The 22306-nt window shown below is 39.2% G+C and overlaps 1 protein-coding gene across 4 annotated transcripts in view; it reads right to left on the reverse strand.

Moving 5' to 3' along the window:
* The window catches only part of LOC311131344 (CUB and sushi domain-containing protein 1-like), a gene marked incomplete at both ends in the record, with an annotated part of 555203 nt that overhangs the window by 36086 nt on the left and 496811 nt on the right, over window positions 1–22306 (reverse strand). For all 4 annotated transcript variants that reach the window (XM_084164287.1, XM_084164286.1, XM_084164285.1 and 1 more), the window contains 12 exons: window positions 1860–2033; window positions 7301–7474; window positions 8134–8307; window positions 9488–9682; window positions 10430–10615; window positions 11495–11683; window positions 13927–14073; window positions 14226–14414; window positions 15256–15369; window positions 16553–16633; window positions 16963–17108; window positions 17649–17826. In XM_084164287.1, coding sequence (XP_084020413.1) covers window positions 1860–2033; window positions 7301–7474; window positions 8134–8307; window positions 9488–9682; window positions 10430–10615; window positions 11495–11683; window positions 13927–14073; window positions 14226–14414; window positions 15256–15369; window positions 16553–16633; window positions 16963–17108; window positions 17649–17826 — 1947 coding nt within the window. The remainder of the gene's footprint in view (window positions 1–1859; window positions 2034–7300; window positions 7475–8133; window positions 8308–9487; window positions 9683–10429; window positions 10616–11494; window positions 11684–13926; window positions 14074–14225; window positions 14415–15255; window positions 15370–16552; window positions 16634–16962; window positions 17109–17648; window positions 17827–22306) is intronic.

Genomic DNA, 22306 nt, shown 5'->3' on the forward strand with positions numbered 1-22306 from the left:
TCAGGTTTTGATTTAATATCTGCTGGTACTTGATGGAGTCCATCATACCATGTATCCTAACAAGTTGTCCAGCCCCACAACATCAAAGATCCACCACCATACTTCACAGTAGGGATGAGGTACTTTTCTGCATGGCTATTTTTCTGTCCTGCCAAACCCACCTCTGGTGTTTGTTTCCAAAAAGCTATATTTTGGTCTCACCTGACCATAGAACCCGGTCCCATTGAAAGTTCCAGTAACGTTTGGCAAACTGTAGGCGCTTGAGTTTGTTGTTTGATGACAGCAAATGCTTTTTTATGGCAACCCTCCCAAACAACTTGTGGTTACGTAGGTGGCGTCTGATCGTAGTTTTGGAGACTTTCTGACTCCAAGACCCAACTAACATATGCAATTCTCCAGCTGTGATCCTTAGAGATGTTTTGGCCACTCGAAACATCCTCCTCACTGTGCGTGGGGTCAATATTGACACATGTCCTCTTCCAGGCCGATTGTTAACATCTCCAGTTGCTTTAAACTTCTTTATTATTGCCCTGATAGTGGAAATGGTCATGGCTTACCACTTAAGTGTTCCTAATCACTCAGGTGAACTTAAAAACGTAAAATATGAATGGGAATATACTTCAGTTAGATTTTACTCATAAGAATTTCTAGGGGTGCAAATAATTTTGGCAAACGTTTTGGAGAATGTTTTTTATTTCAATCATTTTACTTCAATTCAAGAATATTTTGAATGAAAGACCAAGAGGATAAACAGCAAAGACATTTTCTTCACAGCCCGTTTTGCTCATGTTTACCAAGGGTGCCAATATTAGTGGAGGGCACTGTATATATAATCTGAAAGTGAAAATTCATCCGAAGGTGATATTTACATAAATTGGGCAAATTCTGTCACTACCACTATGCTTGTTTTATTCTTCATTGATTCTAAAGAGGGGATAGAAACCTACTTTGTGTCAGAAAATATGCTGTAATGTAATATGGTTTGTTGCTTTACATTAGAATTTCAAATCACCTCGCTGGAACAGGAAATCACCTAAGACACAGTAGGTAAGATGAATGCACAGACATTGACATGCACAGACTAGTAATACAAAATAAAGTATGCACTTTACCCACAAATTAAATTGATATACAGTCGGTAGTATTTTCAAGCATTGTGGTGGCAGCATCATGTTATGGGTATGCCTGTCACTGGCAGGGACAGGGAATTTGTCAGGATCAAAATAAATATGAAAGGGGCAAAGCCCAGGTAAAAAGTTTGAGGAAAACCCGCCTCAGTCTTCTGAAAACCTAACCCTGGGATAGAATGTTATTTTTCAGCAGGACAATAAAAAAAGAAATGTATACCAAAGACACCAGAATGGCTTTCCAAGAGGTGTTGAGCGTTCCTGAAAGGTCCAGTTTTAGTCCTCACTTAAATTTGCTTGAAAATCAGAGACAAGGTTTCAATATTGCTGTTCATCAATGATTCCCAACCAAATTTACTGAGTTTGAGCAATTTTGACAAAAACAATGGATATACAGTATGTTGCCCTAAGCGGTGTAATGGCTGCCAAAGGTGTTTCCACCAAGTATTGACTCTGGGGTGTGAAGACATACGCAATCAAGACGTCTTAGTTTTTTTTTTTTGTATGAATTTTGAAAAATATTCTATAATTTTCTTTCACTTTGAACATGTGGAGTAGGTTGTGTAGATCACTATGGAAAAGAAATCTGATGTAATCCCTTTTTAGATTTAATTTTAAGGCAGCAAAATATGAAGTTTGTGCAAGGGGTGTTTAGACTTTCACTAGGCCCTGTATCTTGAATATTTCCTCAGTCCCTGAAAAGCTTTGGATGTATTTGTTACTGTGTCTTACCTCTACAGACTGGAAGAGGGTTGCTCCACTGTCCATTCATCCTGCACTGGGCTCTTGAGGCACCATGCAACAGATATCCTGTGCTGCAGGTGAAGTTTACCACATCGTTCAGGTTGAACTCGCTGCCGTTAGTTCGACCATTTGCTGGGTTTCCAGGGTGACCACAGGTAATGGCTATGAAAAAATTTGAGGTAGCCAAGGGAGAGCAAAAATAGTTTGACACAGATATTTAAGTCATGGTGATTCAAAGTAGGTGGTGGGCCGAACATCGTATCTGCTTTAGTTTTCGAGGTGATCGAACTCTGGTGAGGGAGGAGCTGGTTTTTACATACTGCGTATATATATTTATTTCCGTTTGTTGGCAATGTCAATTCATGCAAATGTTTTTTTAAATACTTACTTTTATGTTCGCTAGCTGAAGTACTAAACAATGAACCAATCAAAACTCATGTACTATCCAGGTACCGTCTCTGCTGATCACGTCTGCCAATCACGCTTTCCGTACTTAAGGTACATAAACACAGATGGTGACAGCTCGAGAGAGATCTCTATGGAGGTAAATCATTTACATAATGATTTGAGCGTGTAGAATAGATTTGTAGTTGTAAACACAATTTGCAAGTGTGTAACGGATGAGTTGTGAACTTGAAAGAATAATCTGTAGTTGTAAACACATTCTCAAACGTGTAACTGATGAGTTGGGAACATGGAAAAAAACACATTTGTAGTTGTAATCGCATTCACAAATTTGCAACTTAATATTTGCGAGCAATAATTGCATCTGTACACCTGCACATGTCAATTTTGCGCACTCAGACCTTTGGCAGTGCTTTAGCACCCTACCGTGACAAAAATATTAGTATACAGTGGGGAAAAAAGTATTTAGTCAGCCACCAATTGTGCAAGTTCTCCCACTTAAAAAGATGAGAGAGGCCTGTAATTTTCATCATAGGTACACGTCAACTATGACAGACAAATTGAGAAAAAAGAATCCAGAAAATCACATTGTAGGATTTGTAATGAATTTATTTGCAAATTATGGTGGAAAATAAGTATTTGGTCACCTACAAACAAGCAAGATTTCTGGCTCTCACAGACCTGTAACTTCTTCTTTAAGAGGCTCCTCTGTCCTCCACTCGTTACCTGTATTAATGGCACCTGTTTGAACTTGTTATCAGTATAAAAGACACCTGTCCACAACCTCAAACAGTCACAATCCAAACTCCACTATGGCCAAGACCAAAGAGCTGTCAAAGGACACCAGAAACAAAATTGTAGACCTGCACCAGGCTGGGAAGACTGAATCTGCAATAGGTAAGCAGCTTGGTTTGAAGAAATCAACTGTGGGAGCAATTATTAGGAAATGGAAGACATACAAGACCACTGATAATCTCCCTCGATCTGGGGCTCCACGCAAGATCTCACCCCGTGGGGTCAAAATGATCACAAGAACGGTGAGCAAAAATCCCAGAACCACACGGGGGGACCTAGTGAATGACCTGCAGAGAGCTGGGACCAAAGCAACAAAGCCTACCATCAGTAACACACTACGCCGCCAGGGACTCAAATCCTGCAGTGCCAGACGTGTCCCCCTGCTTAAGCCAGTACATGTCCAGGCCCGTCTGAAGTTTGCTAGAGTGCATTTGGATGATCCAGAAGAGGATTGGGAGAATGTCATATGGTCAGATGAAACCAAAATAGAACTTTTTGGTAAAAACTCAACTCATCGTGTTTGGAGGACAAAGAATGCTGAGTTGCATCCAAAGAACACCATACCTACTGTGAAGCATGGGGGTGGAAACATCATGCTTTGGGGCTGTTTTTCTGCAAAGGGACCAGGACGACTGATCCGTGTAAAGGAAAGAATGAATGGGGCCATGTATCGTGAGATTTTGAGTGAAAACCTCCTTCCATCAGCAAAGGCATTGAAGATGAAACGTGGCTGGGTCTTTCAGCATGACAATGATCCAAACACACTGCCCGGGCAACGAAGGAGTGGCTTCATAAGAAGCATTTCAAGGTCCTGGAGTAGCCAGTCTCCAGATCTCAACCCCATAGAAAATCTTTGGAGGGAGTTGAAAGTCCGTGTTGCCCAGCGACAGCCCCAAAACATCACTGCTCTAGAGGAGATCTGCATGGAGGAATGGGCCAAAATACGTGTGAAAACCTTGTGAAGACTTACAGAAAACGTTTGACCTGTGTCATTGCCAACAAAGGGTATATAACAAAGTATTGAGAAACTTTTGTTATTGACCAAATTTTTTCCACCATAATTTGCAAATAAATTCATTAAAAATCCTATAATGTGATTTTCTGGATTTTTTTTCTCATTTTGTCTGTCATAGTTGACGTGTACCTATGATGAAAATTACAGGCCTCTCTCATCTTTTTAAGTGGGAGAACTTGCACAATTGGTGGCTGACTAAATACTTTTTTTACCCACTGTACTATATACATTTTACAGACACAGTATATTTTACAATAGTTATCTTTTGTTTGTTTTTAGTCCCATCCTTCAGCTCCACTCAACCCCTCCCATCTATCTCTGAACACCATCCAGTTTTGATTTCTATTTCCCATATATTTTTCAACTGTGCTGTGATGTTTCACAAAAGTTCTGAACCTTTCTATTCTCATACTTTCTACAGATTGTAAATTAAAGAAACATTTTTGCTAAGAGTATTATTACATTATTGATCGATTGACTATGACTTATTAAATCACCCAGCAGTGCTATTTGCAGAGTTAGCTCCAGGTAAATGTTGCAATTCTTCAGCCATTCCTGAACCAGCGACCAAAAACAAGCTACATATGGACAGTACCAAAACAAATGATCTAATGATTCTGTCTCTTCGCAAAATAATCTGCAGAGCTGGGATGGTTGTATCCCCCATATATATATATATATATATATATATATATATATATATATATATATATATATATATATATATATATATATATATATATATATATATATATATATATATATATATAAGTGCATTCGGAAAGTATTCAGACCCCTTGACTTTTTCCACATTTTGTTATGTTACAGCCTTATTCTAAAATTGATTAAATTCATTGTTTCCCTCATCAATCTACACACAATACCCCATAATGACAAAGTGAAACACAGGTTTTTAGAAATGTTTGCAAAAGCGACTCCTTGTTGCGGGCCAGGCATCTGCAGGCTGACTTCGGTCGTCAGTTGAACGGTTTCCTCCGACAAATTGGGTGCAGCTGGCTTCCGGGTTAAGCGAGTGGGTGTTAAGAAGCGCAGGCTTGGCGGGTCATGTTTCGGAGGACGCATGACTCGACCTTCACCTCTCCCGAGCCCGTTGGGGAGTTGCAGCAATGAGACAAGATCGTAATCACGAAATTGGGGAGAAAAAGGAATACAATGTACTATAAAAAAATAAAAAAAATAAAAAATATGACAAAGCACCTTTGGCCTCGATTACAGCCTCGAGTCTTCTTGGGTATGACGCTACAAGCTTGGCACACCTGTATTTGGGGAGTTTCTCACTTTATTTTCTGCAGATCACTGCTTAGCTATTTTCAGGTCTCTCCAGAGATGTTCAACCGGGTTCAAGTCCGGGCTCTGGCTGGGCCACTCAAGGACATTTAGAGACTTGTCCCAAAGCCACTCCAGCGTTGTCTTGGCTGTGTGCTTAGGGTCATTGTCCTGTTGGAAGGTGAAACCTTCGCACCCGTCTGAGGTCCTGAGCGCTCTGGAGCAGGTTTTCATCAAGGATCTCTCTGTAATTTGCTCCGTTCATCTTTCCCTTGATCCTGACTAGTCTCCCAGTCCCTGCCGCTGAAAAACACCCCCACAGCATGATGCTGCCACCACCATGCTTCACTGTAAGGATGGTGCCAGGTTTCCTCCAGACGTGACGCTTGGCATTCAGGCCAAAGAGTTTAATCTTGGTTTCATCAAACCAGATAATCTTGTTTCTCATGGTCAGAGTCCTTTAGGTGCCTTTTGGCAAACTCCAAGCGGGCTGTCAGGTGCCTTTTACTGTAGAGTGGCTTCCGTCTGGCCACTCTACCATAAAGGCCTGATTGGTGGAGTGCTGCAGAGATGGTTGTCCTTCTGGAAGGTTCTCCCATTTCCACAGACGAACTCTGGAGCTCTGTCAGAGTGACCATCGGGTTCTTGGTCACCTCCCTGACCAAGGCCCTTCCCCCCCGATTGCTCAGTTTAGCCGGGTCTTGGTGGTTCCAAACTTCTTCCATTTAAGAATGATGGAGGCCACTGCGTTCTTGGGGACATTCAATGCTGCAGAAATGTGTTGGTACCCTTCCCCAGATCCGTGCCTTGACACATTCCTGTCTCGGAGCTCTACGGACAATTCCTTAGACCTCATGGCTTGGTTTTTGCTCTGACATGCACTGTCAACTGTGGGACCTTATATAGACAGGTGTGTGCCTTTCCAAATCATGTCCAATCAATTGGATTTACCACAGGTGGACTCCAATCAAGTTGTAGAAACATCTCAAAGATGATCAATGGAAACAGGATGCACCTGAGCTCAATTTCGAGTCTCATAGCAAAGGGTCTGAATACTTATGTAAATAAGGTATTTCAGTTTTTTATGTTTAATAAATTAGCAAACATTTCTAAAAACCTCTTTTCACTTTGTCATTATGGGTTATTATGTGTAGCATGATGAGGAAAAATTTGCATTTAATCCATTTTAGAATAAGGCTGTAACATAACAAAATGTGGAAAAAGTCAAGGGGTCTAAAAACTTTCAGAATGCACTGTATATATAAATTCTAGTCTTACTTTATCAAATGCCTTTTCAAAGTCAGCTATGAATACTAGGCCTGGCGTGTGATTAACAGAGTTACTTCTTCAAATGATCAAGCCAATTTGTATTGCATGCTGCATCCCAATGGGCACAGACTGGTTGACTCAACGTTGTTTCCACGTCATTTCAATGAAATTACATTGAACCAACATGGAATACTGTAAACGTTGAATTGACGTCTGTGCCCAGTGGAATATATCAAGTGCACTTGAAAACAGATATTTATCTTATTTCAGTCTTCATCACACACAGACAGCAGCTCGGGTTTTAGGTGAGGCTGTGTTTACATCTTAGATAGAAGCAGGCCATTGGCTGCCTTCATCACGAGGTGTATGTACGGGAGTTCTGATTAGTTCCAAGTTTAGCAGTTTGGCAAATTTTCCTGAGAATACTTTTTATGAGTAAGTGTGCAAGAACTGAAGGTGACAACAAATGTTATAGTCATCATAAGAATGTTTTATTGTCATCTAAAAAAAAATCAGCTCCTCCCTTGATGGGGATCGATCAACTTCACGTTTTTTAAGCTTCGGCCCACCACCTAAACGTGGAGAATTCCTGTAAATCTCTGATTGTTAAGGGAGAATCGATAGGGACAATAAAGAAAACCAAAGTTATTGCACTTACGAACACAAACAGGAGCATTTCCAGACCATCTGTGGTCCTGTTGACAGATCCGAACCGATGTTCCAATAAGGCGAAAGCCCAGGTTGCACTGATAGACAACAGTGTCACGATAACTGGAGCCATCTCCACTTATGTGACCATTGATGATTGGATCAGGGGAGTCACAGTGGCCAGCTAGAAGGGAGAATAAACCAAATAATTGTATAACTTTTTCAGTTAGATAAAACTTAAAATAGTTGATACATTAGTATGGATTGGCATGAAAAAGTACATTTGTGATGCAAACTTTCTTCTTATTCCCTAACACAAATCTTTTAAAATATTCTCAGGACTGTAAAACTATTTGGCACTTTGACATATAAAAAGATATAACACATAAAAATGTATTTTATCCTTTCTTCCCCCAATAATGAATGTATTTGTGGGGAGAACTGCCTCTATAATTTAATCTAATCAATAATCTAATTGATAATAATGAGGGGTGGTATATCTTCATTTTTAACTGACATTTTGGAGTTGACTGCTGGGTTCGGATTAAATCTCATGGATAGAAGGATCAACATAAAAAGTTTCCTACATAACATTTTGGACGCTGGTAATTGAAGAGAAATCATGACCTTCAAGAGTTTGAAACTGTAAACACAACTGTAACCTGAGGAATCTTAATGTGCTTTTGGCATAATGATGTGAAAACCATAAAGATGTGCAAGCCCATTTGGGGCTAATACAAGATCATAAAATTGGGGACTTGTCCAGGATGATACAATTTTGGGTCTCGTCCGGGATGAGAAAAGAAAGAAAACTTAAGCATTAGAAAACCATTTATACTGTACCAAGACACTTGGTTTCCACTCCGCTCCAGAGCCCATTAGTCCCACATTCCCTCACATGTGACCCAACCAGTGTGTAGCCCGTATTACACATGAAGATCGCTGTGGCGCCAAACGTAGTCAGGGTTCCTATCTTGTTGCCATAGGGAGGAGAGGGGAGGTCCCCACACGAGATAACTGGAAGTGACACAGACAATCAGAGACTGGGTTATACTTGGTTGCACGCCACTGTGCCTGAGTGGAAACAAATTCCACAATGAGGAATGATTAGTGGAGAATTTTGATCTAGTTACTAGATATCCCTGGATGAAAGGTATGCAGAGTATTGTGTATTTGTACTAGAACACTAAATGGGGAAGTGAAACGTGTCTTACAGCAGCTGATTGATTCAGCCCTAACAAATTACCTGTAAATGTTACAATAATTTGAATATGCAACTACCTTTTGTAAACACATATTGCTGGCCATTATGCCAACAGGCATTATACTGTATATTACCCTTATTTCTGTTTTGTCATATCGTTCTATTGTACGCAACAGTGTGCTTGTTTGTTTGTCTACCAGATTCAAGTGGAATGACTAAAGAGGGAAAACTTTTAAGGAACTATGCAGAGCAGTGCCCTGCGGATCACTGTGTGCATTCACCTTCTTTCAATTCACATACAGTCTGGTTCACCACATGAATAAAAAAGAGGCGCTAAACAGAGTATGTAATTGCATCGGCTATACATACAAATGAGTACTCATGCAGCATACTGTATGTCTTCCCCGTAAAAAAGGCACACATGGAATGATCAGAAATTATCAGGGGCTCCTAGATGCACCCAATCAAAGCCAAGGCCAATGTACCTTTGCATGTTCACTGTGGCATGTAAAACTATTAAATATGAAGTCCCCGCTAATCAGAATATTTACATTCTCCCTCTGACCTCTAATTAGCCAGAGTGTATTTTCCCTGATTACTTCATCACCACTACAGTATATTGTTTACGCAGCAAGTCTATGCAGAGGAAATAGGGAGAGCTGTGATCAAAACAAATGATTGGATACTGCCTTGTGACTTCCCAGCTCCCACACCAGATCCTGCCCACACCAGATCCTGGGGATTATGCATGCATCAGTCCAGAAATACACTGGGAGCCACAAAGAGGAAGGATTTCAGACGTATTAACTGCCAGTGTGAATAACAGCTCTGGCCAGACAATGAAATTGCTCTCAGTAATTAGAACAAGGTACTATTAATACTCAAAATGTCAACTATTTTGTGCTCCATCCTCATGAATGATAATTATTCCTATTATTTTTCCATAACTCTAAGCAGTGCAGCTTGGTGGTAGATGTATAGTCTGTATCTTACTCTTGCAGGTAGACCTCTCTTCGATTCCAGCCCAGGTACCATTAGCTAAGCACTTGATGGTCCTCCTGCCTCCCAGGTAGAAACCAGGAGTGCAGCTTAGCATTATCTGAGCTCCAAATTCATTCAGTGACCCCGAGATCAGCCGCCACACCATGTGTTCTGAGAGCATGCTCTCAATGTAAGGGCACTGGATTGCTGTGGGGGTGAGAGAACAGGCCAGATTTAATGGAACACACTCAAAAAGCCAGACATGACAGAGATACATTTCTCTATTTCCTTTCTTTTCTCTATATTTGGCAATTTAATATTCTAAAAGCCTTATGTGCATTATCAGTTTATGTCCAGTATAGAGAGTATTATATTCTATCTATTGTTAAAACTGAGAAATGCCAAAGCACTTTCTGATATAAAACTAGAAAGTATAATGAGTATAAAAGTATTTGTTATATATACTATATTCACATACATCACATTCATTGAGGTATTAAAATGTAATTTATACAGTCATGTCCCAAAATGACTCCAACATGATTGCTTAGTGTGTTTCTGGTAAAGCAGGCCTCTAGGGGCGGGTTGCATCCTACCATTAGTTTTTTGTGAGTGCTTAACCGCAACAATCTAGTCATTATTGCTCTCATCTCACCCGCTACCTGCTCCACATTACTCTCTAAGGAGGACATTAATGAGACCTGCATTGACTGCATTGGCTCAATGAGGCAGGGGAATTTATTATTATAATAATAATAATAATAATAATAATATGCCATTTAGCAGACGCTTTTATCCAAAGCGACTTACAGTCATGCGTGCATACATTTTTTGTTTATGGGTGGTCCCGGGGATCGAACCCACTACCTTGGCGTTACAAGCGCCGTGCTCTACCAGCTGAGCTACAGAGGACCATCATACTGTTGGCATAGAAACAAAGGTTATTTTTCTCACGTAAACAAAGAGGTGGGTGTGCAGCGTTGCTCCATGTCCCATCCTCCAGACAGACGGCGCTCGTTGGGAGACTTGTCTCCATCCTGTACCCTTCATTGCACTGGTAGTTCACTTTGCTTCCCACTGTGTACTGGAAACCATGGAATGAACCATTGGCAGGAGACTCAGGGATTCCACAAGATATAGCTGCCGATGAAAAGATATTAAAATATTAATATGATACACTCATCAAACGATGACCTCAGCTGCATGGATTACTCTAAGCACTTACAGAAATGATGGCACATAATTAGTGGACACTATGGCCACTTCTAATAAAAGGGTATAACGTGAAGTGTTCTGACTTCAGTGGCATTATATCTCAAAGGGGATAAAGAGGAAGTAAGCAAAGTGTGTATGTTCCAACTATTAGGGTACTATGGAAACCAGATATTTCCCTTGAAGATTGTGGCATTAATTTGCTTAAACAAACATTTACCATTCAAATACCATGTTTAGAATACTGTGGAACAATCAATCTTATCTAATAGAATTATAATTTACAATCAGGTTTAGTGAGAATAACAAACAGCTCCATTGTTTTGTACGCTAGTTACCCACCTGTAGTTTACCACAAATGTGGGGACACAGTACATTTAAAGAGATAATTGCCTTGCATGCTCGTAAACAGGCATGTACAGATACAACCCCCAGAAGTAATTAGCTCCACCTTATCCTCTATTCCTTTATGCAAATATACATATCCTTTGCTTAGAGCAACGGGCTGTCACACTAATTAACATAATATAAAAAAGGGCCTTTTACATAACTGTCAATGATATACTTCTGAACAAAGTTTGTTAAAAGACTCATTATATATATTATTATGACATTAGGAAATATTAATGAATTGTAGCCTGCTATGTTGAAGAGCAAAGAGAAAAAAGAAAGAAAGAAAGACAATGAATCACAATTCCTCCAGATTTGTGCAGACACAAACACATTGTGACAAGAGGGAGCCTCCAGACATAAGATTATAGTGAATCCCCCTCGAGTCAGTAAATGTCATTCGCAGCTCTGCATTACCTTGACATAGTGGAGCTGGGGCATCCCAATGATACAGTCCATTCCGATGCAACCGGCAGGTGGAATTTCTGGGGCCCACGAGCCTGTAGCCAGCATAACAATAGTACTGAAGCTTGCTTCCTGGGTGCTCTCTTGTTCGATTAAACACCCCTCCATTTCCAGGTGGGTCATTAATGCTACAATAAGGAGCTAAATTGAAAAAAAAGAGCATGTTAAGTGTTTTCTATATCATTCCACCATCTAAATGATTAACGATATACGCTACATATACATTAGTACTTTATATTACATTAAATTTGTATAACATGACATTACATAAGTATTTTCCAGAATTCTCAAAATCCTCTGCCCTAAGTTAAAACCATCCATCAGATTAATCGTACTAAATGGTTGAGTCTAGGTTCTGGGTGATTAGACCACATGTTAAAACTCCAGGCAGCATATCATTCTAATTTACTTTGATGAATGCCCAATGGACTGTTAAAGACGAAGGGGGAAAAAATTCCTCTGGCTGGATAAAAACTTCTTTGCTCCCAAAGCAGTTTTGTAAAGATCAAGCAGAGGTGTATTACAGTCTCTGTGTTCAACATCCCTGCATTATTTAAAAAGCCTTTTACACAGTCTGACAGCACCATGTTAGCCATTCTGAAGCCTTCAGAAACCATCACTCATTCTGACACGTCAGGCCTCAATGCAATGTAACCATTTTTTACTCCGAATCATTAATTTCTTCTCCACAGCACAAGGGATGGCAAATTGAATAAATGGGGAAACGTGGAAACAAACTGGAATAATAACTAGCACAGGGGCTGGAGTGGCAAAAGGATCGACTAAAATGAATAGAGAGAAGAAAAGTGACAGAAAAGGCAGAGGGAGAGAAAAGAAGAGAAAAGAAATGGAGAGTAATCATTGCCACTGGGCTTTGTGAGCTATATATCATGTTTGGTCATTGGTTGAAATGTCTGTTTGAGGCACTGGACATGGCAGTTATTCAGCCAAATTCATTATGGGATCTTTGACCTCTATTATGGAGGACTTGCAAAAGGATCCCTGCAGGTATACATGTCTGGGCCCAGCCTAATGAGGGCTAACTTGGAAAAGTCTGACTTCCTCACACTCTTTGACCTAAATTGGGACCAAAGCAACTGCCTCAGAGGACAGACGCTGGTGTATAATCTTCTCTGACACCCATACCAGAGGAAAAGGCTATGGTGCTTTTCCCCCATTTTGAATGTACTTTAGTTCAAATGTTTCAGAATTCGTACAAATCAAATTGTATTTGTCACATGTGCCGAATACAACAGGTGTGGACTTAACCGTGAAATGCTTGCTTACAAGCCTTTTCCAACGATGCAGAGTAAAACAATTATAATAAAAATAAAAACTAACACAAGAATGGAGCTATTTACAGGGAGTACCATTACCAGATCACTGTGGAGCTATTTACAGGGAGTACCAGTACCAGATCAATGTGGAGCTATTTACAGGGAGTACCATTACCAGATCACTGTGGAGCTATTTACAGGGAGTACCATTACCAGATCACTGTGGAGCTATTTACAGGGAGTACCATTACCAGATCACTGTGGAGCTATTTACAGGGAGTACCAGTACCAGATCAATGTGGAGCTATTTACAGGGAGTACCATTACCAGATCACTGTGGAGCTATTTACAGGGAGTACCATTACCAGATCACTGTGGAGCTATTTACAGGGAGTACCATTACCAGATCAATGTGGAGCTATTTACAGGGAGTACCATTACCAGATCACTGTGGAGCTATTTACAGGGAGTACCATTACCAGATCACTGTGGAGCTATTTACAGGGAGTACCATTACCAGATCACTGTGGAGCTATTTACAGGGAGTTCCATTACCAGATCAATGTGCAGGGGTACGAGGGATCTGAGGTAGATATGTACATGAAATCAGGGTAAAGTGACTAGGCATCAGGATATATAATAATAAGAGTAAAATAAAGAACAGAGTAGCAGCAGCATATGATGAGTGTAAAAGTGTGTGTGTGTTTATGTGTGTTTGTGTTGTGTCGTATGCGTGTGTGTGTATGTGTGTTTGTATTGCCGGTATGCGTGTGTGTTGTGTGTGTGTGTGGGTGTGTAGTGTATGTGAATGTGTGTGGGTTTTGTGTGAGAGTGTCAGTGTAGTGTGTGTGTGTGAGCATGTGTATACAGTATATACTGTAGTCTTGTGAGTGTGCATAGAGTCAGTGCAAGATAGGGTCAGTGCAGATAGTCCGGGTAACCATTAATTAACTATTTAGCAGTCTTATGGCATGGGGGTAGAAGTAATCTCGAAACATAACAGTCTCCCCATTAAGAATTGTGATGCAAAGCTGTAGGCATCCCCAAAGCAAATGTGAAACATAATGTCTTATCGCAAAAGGAAACATATGGTTATGCACTACAAACCTGTGTAGCGGATTTTGAACCCTCTTTTGCTGGTTGCATGATCAGTGGACCATCTCAGGTAAAGGTGGTTGGTCTTGCTTGTAAAGTTTAACTGTGTGGAATGATTTCCACTAAGGGCCACCAGCAAAGGGCTCTGGCCAGATGGTCCTAACGGATAAAAAGAAACACTAAAAGATTACAGTGCTCGTCGTAGAGTATTTTTTAAAATGTTACGCATCGCTGACATCGCATAAGCATTTAAAAACTGCACAAAAAAGCCATCGTGTGTGACTTAGTTGGCTGTTGGAAAAGGAAACTACCATCAAAGATCTCAAGTTCGTCGAACTGCTTCTCACTCTGAAACATCTCCACGAAGATGGAGATAGTGTACGCAGGTTGAACTCTGATGACCCAGGAGCAGGTCTGAGAATTGGGGTAGTTTTTAGGGAAACCTGGACTAAGGATAACCCCGGATGAGGAGGCGCGTTCTTCATTTGCAGGACACTGGGCTAAAAGCACAACAAACACAAGCAGACAAGAATTACTCATGTGAAAAAGGTAATTGTTGCTACAGTACACATCTTTATCACCTCAACTGTAGTTCTTGTGAACCTCTTCAGGTTGCAAAACCAAATGGGCTCAGGGTTAGTGATCTACGACAATAAATAATGTGAAGGCATTTTCCATTTTCATATTCTACCCTGTGGGCAAATAAAACAAACCGAATGGACCATAGCTGCTTAGCTCCATTACGGAATTTCAACATTCAAGGAAACTCTGCTGTGCTTCTCCATATCTCCCCAAAAAGGCTTGGTAGTGCTTTGTACTGTGCTTTAATAGAGACATAGTGCTGCCTCCCATCTGTGTCAACGCGTTGGCACTATAATTAGAAATGATATGTATGAATAAGCCATTAAATCTGTGACTCACTTCTGTTAGAGCTCTGATTACAAAGAGACACAGAGGCACTAGCAGCACTGCACTACCATGACAAAAAAAGGTTGTTTGTTTTTTTTACCAGGGTGATACACACAACTTTGAATCAATGCCTAATAATACTGTAGTATAACGGAGTCATCATAACGATGCAAGGAAACAAGGATCTTGGCAAGTAAGCATTTCACTGTAAGGTCTACACCTGTTGTATTCGGGGAAAATGTGACAAATACAATTTGATTTGATTTGGATAGAATGTCAAAGGGCAGCAAACTGACATGCTTGTAAAAGCAGATAAAATAAATCATTTATTGGAACAATCTGAGCTGAAAGTTCACCTCCTGTTATAACTTTCCAAGGAAAAAAAAGATAAATAAAAATAATCAGAAAAGGCCGGTCAGAACATTCTCTTACCTTCACAAGTAGGCGGAGGACTCTCAAACTGGAGATGAGAGTTGAGCTTACAGGTAAGCTCACTGTTGCCTACCAGTGTAAATCCAGGGAAGCAGCGATACTTCACAATGTCTCCTGGACAAAATAATTATTTCATACATCTTATAGCAGATGTGACATTATCAACATCTGATGGAAACCTACATTGGATGTTAAGGTTATGTCTCTAGAGACAATACCAACAGCTATATTACATAACAGCCTGTGTTATAACCGGTGTTGTGTTCGAGACCACCTAAAGTGAGACTGATTCAAGACCGGAACAAATACCGAGACCGGGAGCGGTCGAAGGGTCCAAGACCAAGTCAAGACCGAGACCAGAAAAATGTGAGTCCAATTCAAGACCATGATTATAATTGTGTCAAATCATCACCATATTAAGAGGTCAAAATGTCCAGTATTTCTGTGTTCATATTTCAGAAGAACATATGGATTCTTTAGACATTCAGAATGGTGAGAAAATGCATGCTGAGGGCAAATAGAGAGCCACTCATAAATTACCACTAACCCGACGAGGTCTATAATAGATAAAAAGCCATGTTACAGCTTCCCCCGGACTCCCCTTACTAATGAAAAGTGTGCAACTTTCAAACAATGTCCCCCACTCTTCCATACCAGCGAATCAAGGAAATTCTGATGAGCGCGACAAAGTTTGAGAATATCTTTCAACGAAAGTAAAGGACAGTAGGTAACTAATGTTATAAGAAAAGTAGGAAGCCCAGGTTTCAATAGGCAATAAGATATTAATGTGTCATGAAGGAGTGTCGACATTTGGCCTGGCAAAGCGGTTTTATGGGCTGACTGAATGGGAGCTGATAATTATGAGTTTTTCACTCCGCTGGTCTCGATTGGTCTCAGCAAGAAATTAAGAGTTCTCATTGTCTGAGACCGAGCAAAAATGTATCTGGCACCGAGACAAGACCGAGACACTCAATATGTGTCTCGAGACTGGACTCGAGACCAAGACTGGTCTTGAATACTACAACACTGGTTATAACCCTAACATGGTTGTCCAAAAACTGCAGCATTAGTGACAATATGTATGTAACACATTTCAATTCAATTTCCCCTTCAAGCCTGAGCAAGAATGAGGTTCACACTCCACCATGGTACAGTATACCCTCTTTGATTCAAAGTCACATAGGAACATGTTTGAACTGAAACAAGTAGCGGATCACTGCCTGACATTCCACTGCAACTAATAAATGATGAATGTGTGGATAACCCTCTGTTTATCATCTCCCTGGTGCACACTAACCTATTTCATAATCTTGATCTTCATATACTATTTCAGCTTCTTCCACTGTCGGGGGAGGTGGGCATTTCTTCAGGCGATAGGCTGGAGGAGAGAAATAATAAGTATTTCGCCAAACTCTGTTTGCAAATGATGGCTACAACATGGAGAAATTATTCCTTAAATCACATAATTGTATCCATTTGAAAAACATCATTATCAAATATGTCACCCGCATTGATAGGTTATAAAACAAAATAAAGGGATATATAAATACAAACTGCTACACTAAAATTGACTACACTTACCCGAACTCATAGTAAAAACATGAGAATACTTTATTTCTGATATATTTTTAAACAGTGATTCAGCAAGCCTTAACAGCATTCATTGCATTTTAGCTACAACATTTTTGATTTGGAAGAGAAACTAACCATGGAAATTGAGGACAAAGAATCCACTTGTGGAGAAGTCACTGTGAAACTTGATAAGGACCTGATTGAAAGAACTGTAGGCTGACTCTAGCGCCGTATTACCACTGAAAATCCCAAGTTGTGGGTAGCTCTGCTCAGGGCCATCCCTGGAAGAGACCAGAAGACATTGAAAATGCATTACATTTATAACGCACATGTTAAAGAGTACAATAATGTCCAGCATTTCAGTGTGTCTTGGTTGAATTGATTTGTTCTCAAATCTATAGCAAGATTTGTGCTCACTTTCATATAAAAGCATTAAATTACAGACTGTGTTGAATGAAAAAGCTAAAAATGATGACTTTACAGACTCCTGGCCTCTTTTAATGGCTTCGAATATGAATAACTTATATAACTCACAGAGGTCTGTATTGTGACAGAAAGTGTGTATTTTCCCCATTGATATACAGTGTTTTAATCCACTCTTGAGTGACGCAAATTATTCTATTGTGACATTCAAGTGCATCTTCACTAGTAAAGGGAGTTAAGGCAACATGCACTGTACAGTAATATGATGATTTGTTTCCTGTCTTGCTGTATTCTTAGTATATCTTCCTATGCTGTGATGTAAATGGTAGTTCTTAATAGAAAATACATATCAGCCAATGATTAACCGATGGGCGTTGGGAGAATCATTAATCCCTTACCATACAGCAATGTAATCCGTGACAGGCTCCGTCTGAAGCAGGGTGAAGTTGATGTAAATGCCATGTCCATGTGGCACGATGATAAGCCAGGTGCAGTCCTGTGAGTTAGGGTACTCATTTGGGTATTCGGGCGAGAATATGGTGCCATTCTGAGCTGTCATGTTGTAGCCACATGGCGCTGCAGTAGAACGGAAAAGGGAGCAGTATCATCACAGAGGGTATGTGTAGCATGTAGTGGGAATTGATGTTAAGTGGATTGGTCTCGGTAGCTTTGCTTGGCTTTGTCTGCTAACAATTTAAGAGCATTACTTCACCAATTGAACCTTCATTTCAAATATTTGTCTGCAAATTCTGTATACTGTACTACTTGCAGATGAAATATGAGCAGCAATCATGATAGTTTTGACTGTGTTGACAACAGAGTAAACCTCACACTTTATTGCACTATCATGGTGTCTCTTCCTGTTTTCCGGGATTAGTCAATTCTGCACATTGAGCTTTGAAACTAAAAAGGGATGCGGCAATGACTTTAGATACTTCAACATGAACCGAACACACCAAATACACTGCAAAAACACAATACCCTGATGCTGAAAAGTGTGGTTGAATGAGGGACCCCAAGTGGGATTATATATATATTTTTTATATACTTAAATTATACCTTATTAACATATTTTAAGTATATTTAAAATAATCTAAATTGGAACATTTATTGCATTTAATGTCAATTTTAGTCGTATTTTATTAGCATTTAAGTATATTAACTACACTTAAAATTATCTAAATTGGGACACTTTTTTTGTTCTTAAGTATATTCTTAGTATAGATAAAGAGCAAAACAAATATACTTCGAATACACCTCAGGAACATATTATGTATATTTCTCATAAATTATAATTATAAAAAAAAAAATATTTGAATTCGAATTCCTGTATTTTCTTTTTTAAATAGTGTATTTATGCTGTGTTTCAAGTATACTTTTACAAATACACTTCTACTAATTAAGCACATCAGCTATTGTAATTAGCCATGTAAAGGTTACCTTGATTGACCAAGGCATCTTCTCAGCCAATGTTAACATACTATTTAGAAAGCGGATGTAGCTGGAGCAGCAATTTACAAGTAACGCTTTTGAGAACTGTGCACCATTGGCATTTCACACTTTAGTTATTCACATTACGGTAATAAGTTAACATTTCAATAAAATGTAATGTGTATTTAAAAGTACAACATTATTCAGTTTGAAAATGAACATCAAAATATTAGAATAAGCTAAATATGAGGAACACTATCCTATTATAAATCAAAACTTCAGCTGCAGAAAAGGATGCTGGGTAATATGAAAATGTTTGTGCTCATGCGTTTTTGAAAGTATACTTTAAATATATTTAGTAGACATTTAAGTTAAATATACTTTTTTGAAAGTATACTTAAGTATATTTTCTTGAGATATGTGCATGTTTCCTTATATGGAATAAATGATTATTATCATGGTCCTCTGTAGCTCAATTGGTAGAGCATGGCACTTGTAACGCCAGGGTAGTGGGTTCGATCCCCAGGACCACCCATACGTAAAAATGTATGCACGCATGACTGTAAGTCGTCTGCTAAATGGCATTATTATTATTATTATTGTAAACTTTCTCTGCACTCTTCTGAACAGGAATTCAGAAAGTACTTCAAAACTCATTATTGGCACTGAAACTACAGTGCCTAGCAAAAGTATGCATATCCCTTGGAGTTCTTCACATTTTATTGTTACAAAGTAGAATTAAAATTGATTTAATTGTAATTTTCAACACAAAATACTCTGTCAAAGTGGAAGATTTCTATATTTTTTTTGTTGAAAAGATTGATAGAAATGAAATAACTAAAATATAGTCATTGCATAAGTATTCAACCCCCTGATTCAATATACTGTATGTTAGAAACTCCTTTGGAACTGATTACAGCTGTGTTCTTGCGTAAGTCTCTAAGAGTTTTACACACCTGGATTGTGCAATATTAGCCCCTTATTCTTTTCTTAATGCTTCAATCTCTGTCAACATGTTGGTGAGCATTGCTACACAGCAATTTCCAAATCTTGCCATAGATTTTCAAGCAGATTTAAGTCAAAACTGTAACTTGGCCACTCAGGAACATTCACTTCTTGGTAAGCAAGACTGAAGCAGGTTTTCCTCTAGGATTTTGCATGTGCTTAGCTCCACCCGTTTATTTTTTATCCTGAACAACTCCCCAGTATTTGCCGATGTCAAGCATACCCATACCATGATGCAGCCACCACCATGCTTGAAAAGAAGGCGGCAGTTACTCAGTGATGTGTTGTGTTGGATTTGACCAAAACAAAAGGCTTTGCATTTAGGCCCAAAGTTTTTTTTTCAGAATACTTTAGTGCCTTGTTGCATACAAGATGTATGTTTTGGAATATTTGTATTCTGTATAGTTGTATTATTCTTTTAACTCTGTCTTGTGGAGTCACACCAATGTTGTTGATCCATTATCAGTTTTCTCCCATCACAGCCATTGAACTCTGTAACTGTTTTACAAATCACCAATGGCCTACTGGAACATCCCTGAGCAGTTTCATTCCTGTCCTGCAGCTCAGTTCAGAAGGACGACTGTATCTGTGTCTGGGTGGTTTAATACATAATCCACCGCATAATTATTAACTGGACCATGCTTAAAGAGATATTCAATGTCTGATTGGATATTGTTACCGATCTACCAATCACTACCCTTTTATGAGGCTTTCGAAAAGGCTCCTTGGTCTGTATTTCAATCTGTGCCTGAAATGCATTATTTGACTGAGGGACCTTACAGATGTTGTATGTATGGGGGACAGAGGAAGGGTTAGTCATAAAAAAAAAATGTCAACCCCCAATATATCACGTGATTTGTTAAGCCACATTTTACTCCTGAACTAATGTAGGCTTTCCTAAACAAAGGGGGTGAATACTTATGCAATGACTATATTTTAGTTATCAAATTTGTATTAATCTTATTTATTTATTTTTTACTTTGACATTACAGAGTATTTTGAGTTCATTGTTGACAACAAATGACAATTAAATCAATTTTAATCCCGCTTTTAACACAACACAATTTCAAGAAATACAAGGGGTATGAATACTTTTGCAAGGCCCTTTATACTTATAGTGTACTTGATCACTCACAAGCAGAGTTTCACTCGAAATAAATCAATGCTTCATGAATATACTAAATTACAAATGAAGCATATGGAATTGAAGTACAGTTTTAATGTGTGTTTAAGTTTAATGATAGTGAACATATAGTATACTTTAAGGCTGAAAACCAAGGAATTTAAAGTACACTTTTAATAAGTGTATTAAAGGTTGATGATAGTATATTTATAGTATACTAAAAGACTAAAAAAACAATGAATTTAAAGTACACTTTTAATAAGTGTATTAAAGGTTGATGATAGTATATTTATAGTATACTAAAAGACTGAAAAAACTATGAATATAAAGTACACTTAAGTGTGTTGAAGTGTAATTATATTATATTTATCGTATACTTCAGATACAGTGCCTTGCAAAAGTATTCATACCTCTTGGCGTTTTTCCTATTTTGTTGCATTACAACCTGTAATTTAAATGGATTTTTATTTGCATTTCATGTAATGGACATACACAAAATAGTCCAAATTGGTGAAGTGGAATTTAAAAAATAACTTGTTTCAATAAATTCTAAAAAATAAATAACGGAAAAGTGGTAAGTGCATACAGTGAGGGAAAAAGGTATTTGATCCACTGCTGATTATGTATGTTTGCCCACTGACAAAGACATGATCAGTCTATAATTTTAATGGTAGGTTTATTTGAACAGCGAGACAGAATAACAACATATTAAAAAATTCCAGAGAAACGCATGTCAAAAATGTTATAAATTGATTTGCATTTTAATGAGGGAAATAAGTATTTGACCCCTCTGCAAAACATGACTTAGTACTTGGTGGCAAAACCCTTGTTGGCAATCAAAGAGGTCAGACGTTTCTTGTAGTTGGCCACCAGGTTTACACACAACTCAGGAGGGATTTTGTCCCACTCCTCTTTGCAGATCTTCTCCAAGTCATTAAGGTTTCGAGGCTGACGTTTAGCAACTCGAACCTTCAGCTCCCTCTACAGATGTTTTATTGGATTAAGGTCTGGAGACTGGCTAGGCCACTCCAGGACCTTAATGTGTTTCTTCTTGAGCCACTCCTTTGTTGCCTTGGCAGTGTGTTTTGGGTCATTGTCATGCTGGAATACCCATCCACGACCCATTTTCAATGCCCTGGCTGAGGGAAGGAGGTTCTCACCCAAGATTTGACGGTACATGGCCCTGTCCATCGTCCCTTTGATGCGGTGAAGTTGTCCTGTCCCCTTAGCAGAAAAACACCCCCAAAGCATAATGTTTCCATCTCCAGGTTTGACGGTGGGGATGGTGTTCTTGGGGTCATAGGCAGCATTCCTCCCCTCCTCCAAACACGGCGAGTTGAGTTGATGCCAAAGAGCTCGATTTTGGTCTCATCTGTCCACAACCCTTTCACCCAGTTCTCCTCTGAATCATTCAGATGTTCATTGGCAAACTTCAGACGGGCCTGTATATGTGCTTTCTTGAGCAGGGGGACCTTGCGGGCGCTGCAGGATTTCAGT

The sequence above is a fragment of the Coregonus lavaretus genome (assembly GCF_964263955.1).
Source record: "Coregonus lavaretus genome assembly, chromosome: 1".
NCBI lineage: Eukaryota > Metazoa > Chordata > Actinopteri > Salmoniformes > Salmonidae > Coregonus > Coregonus lavaretus.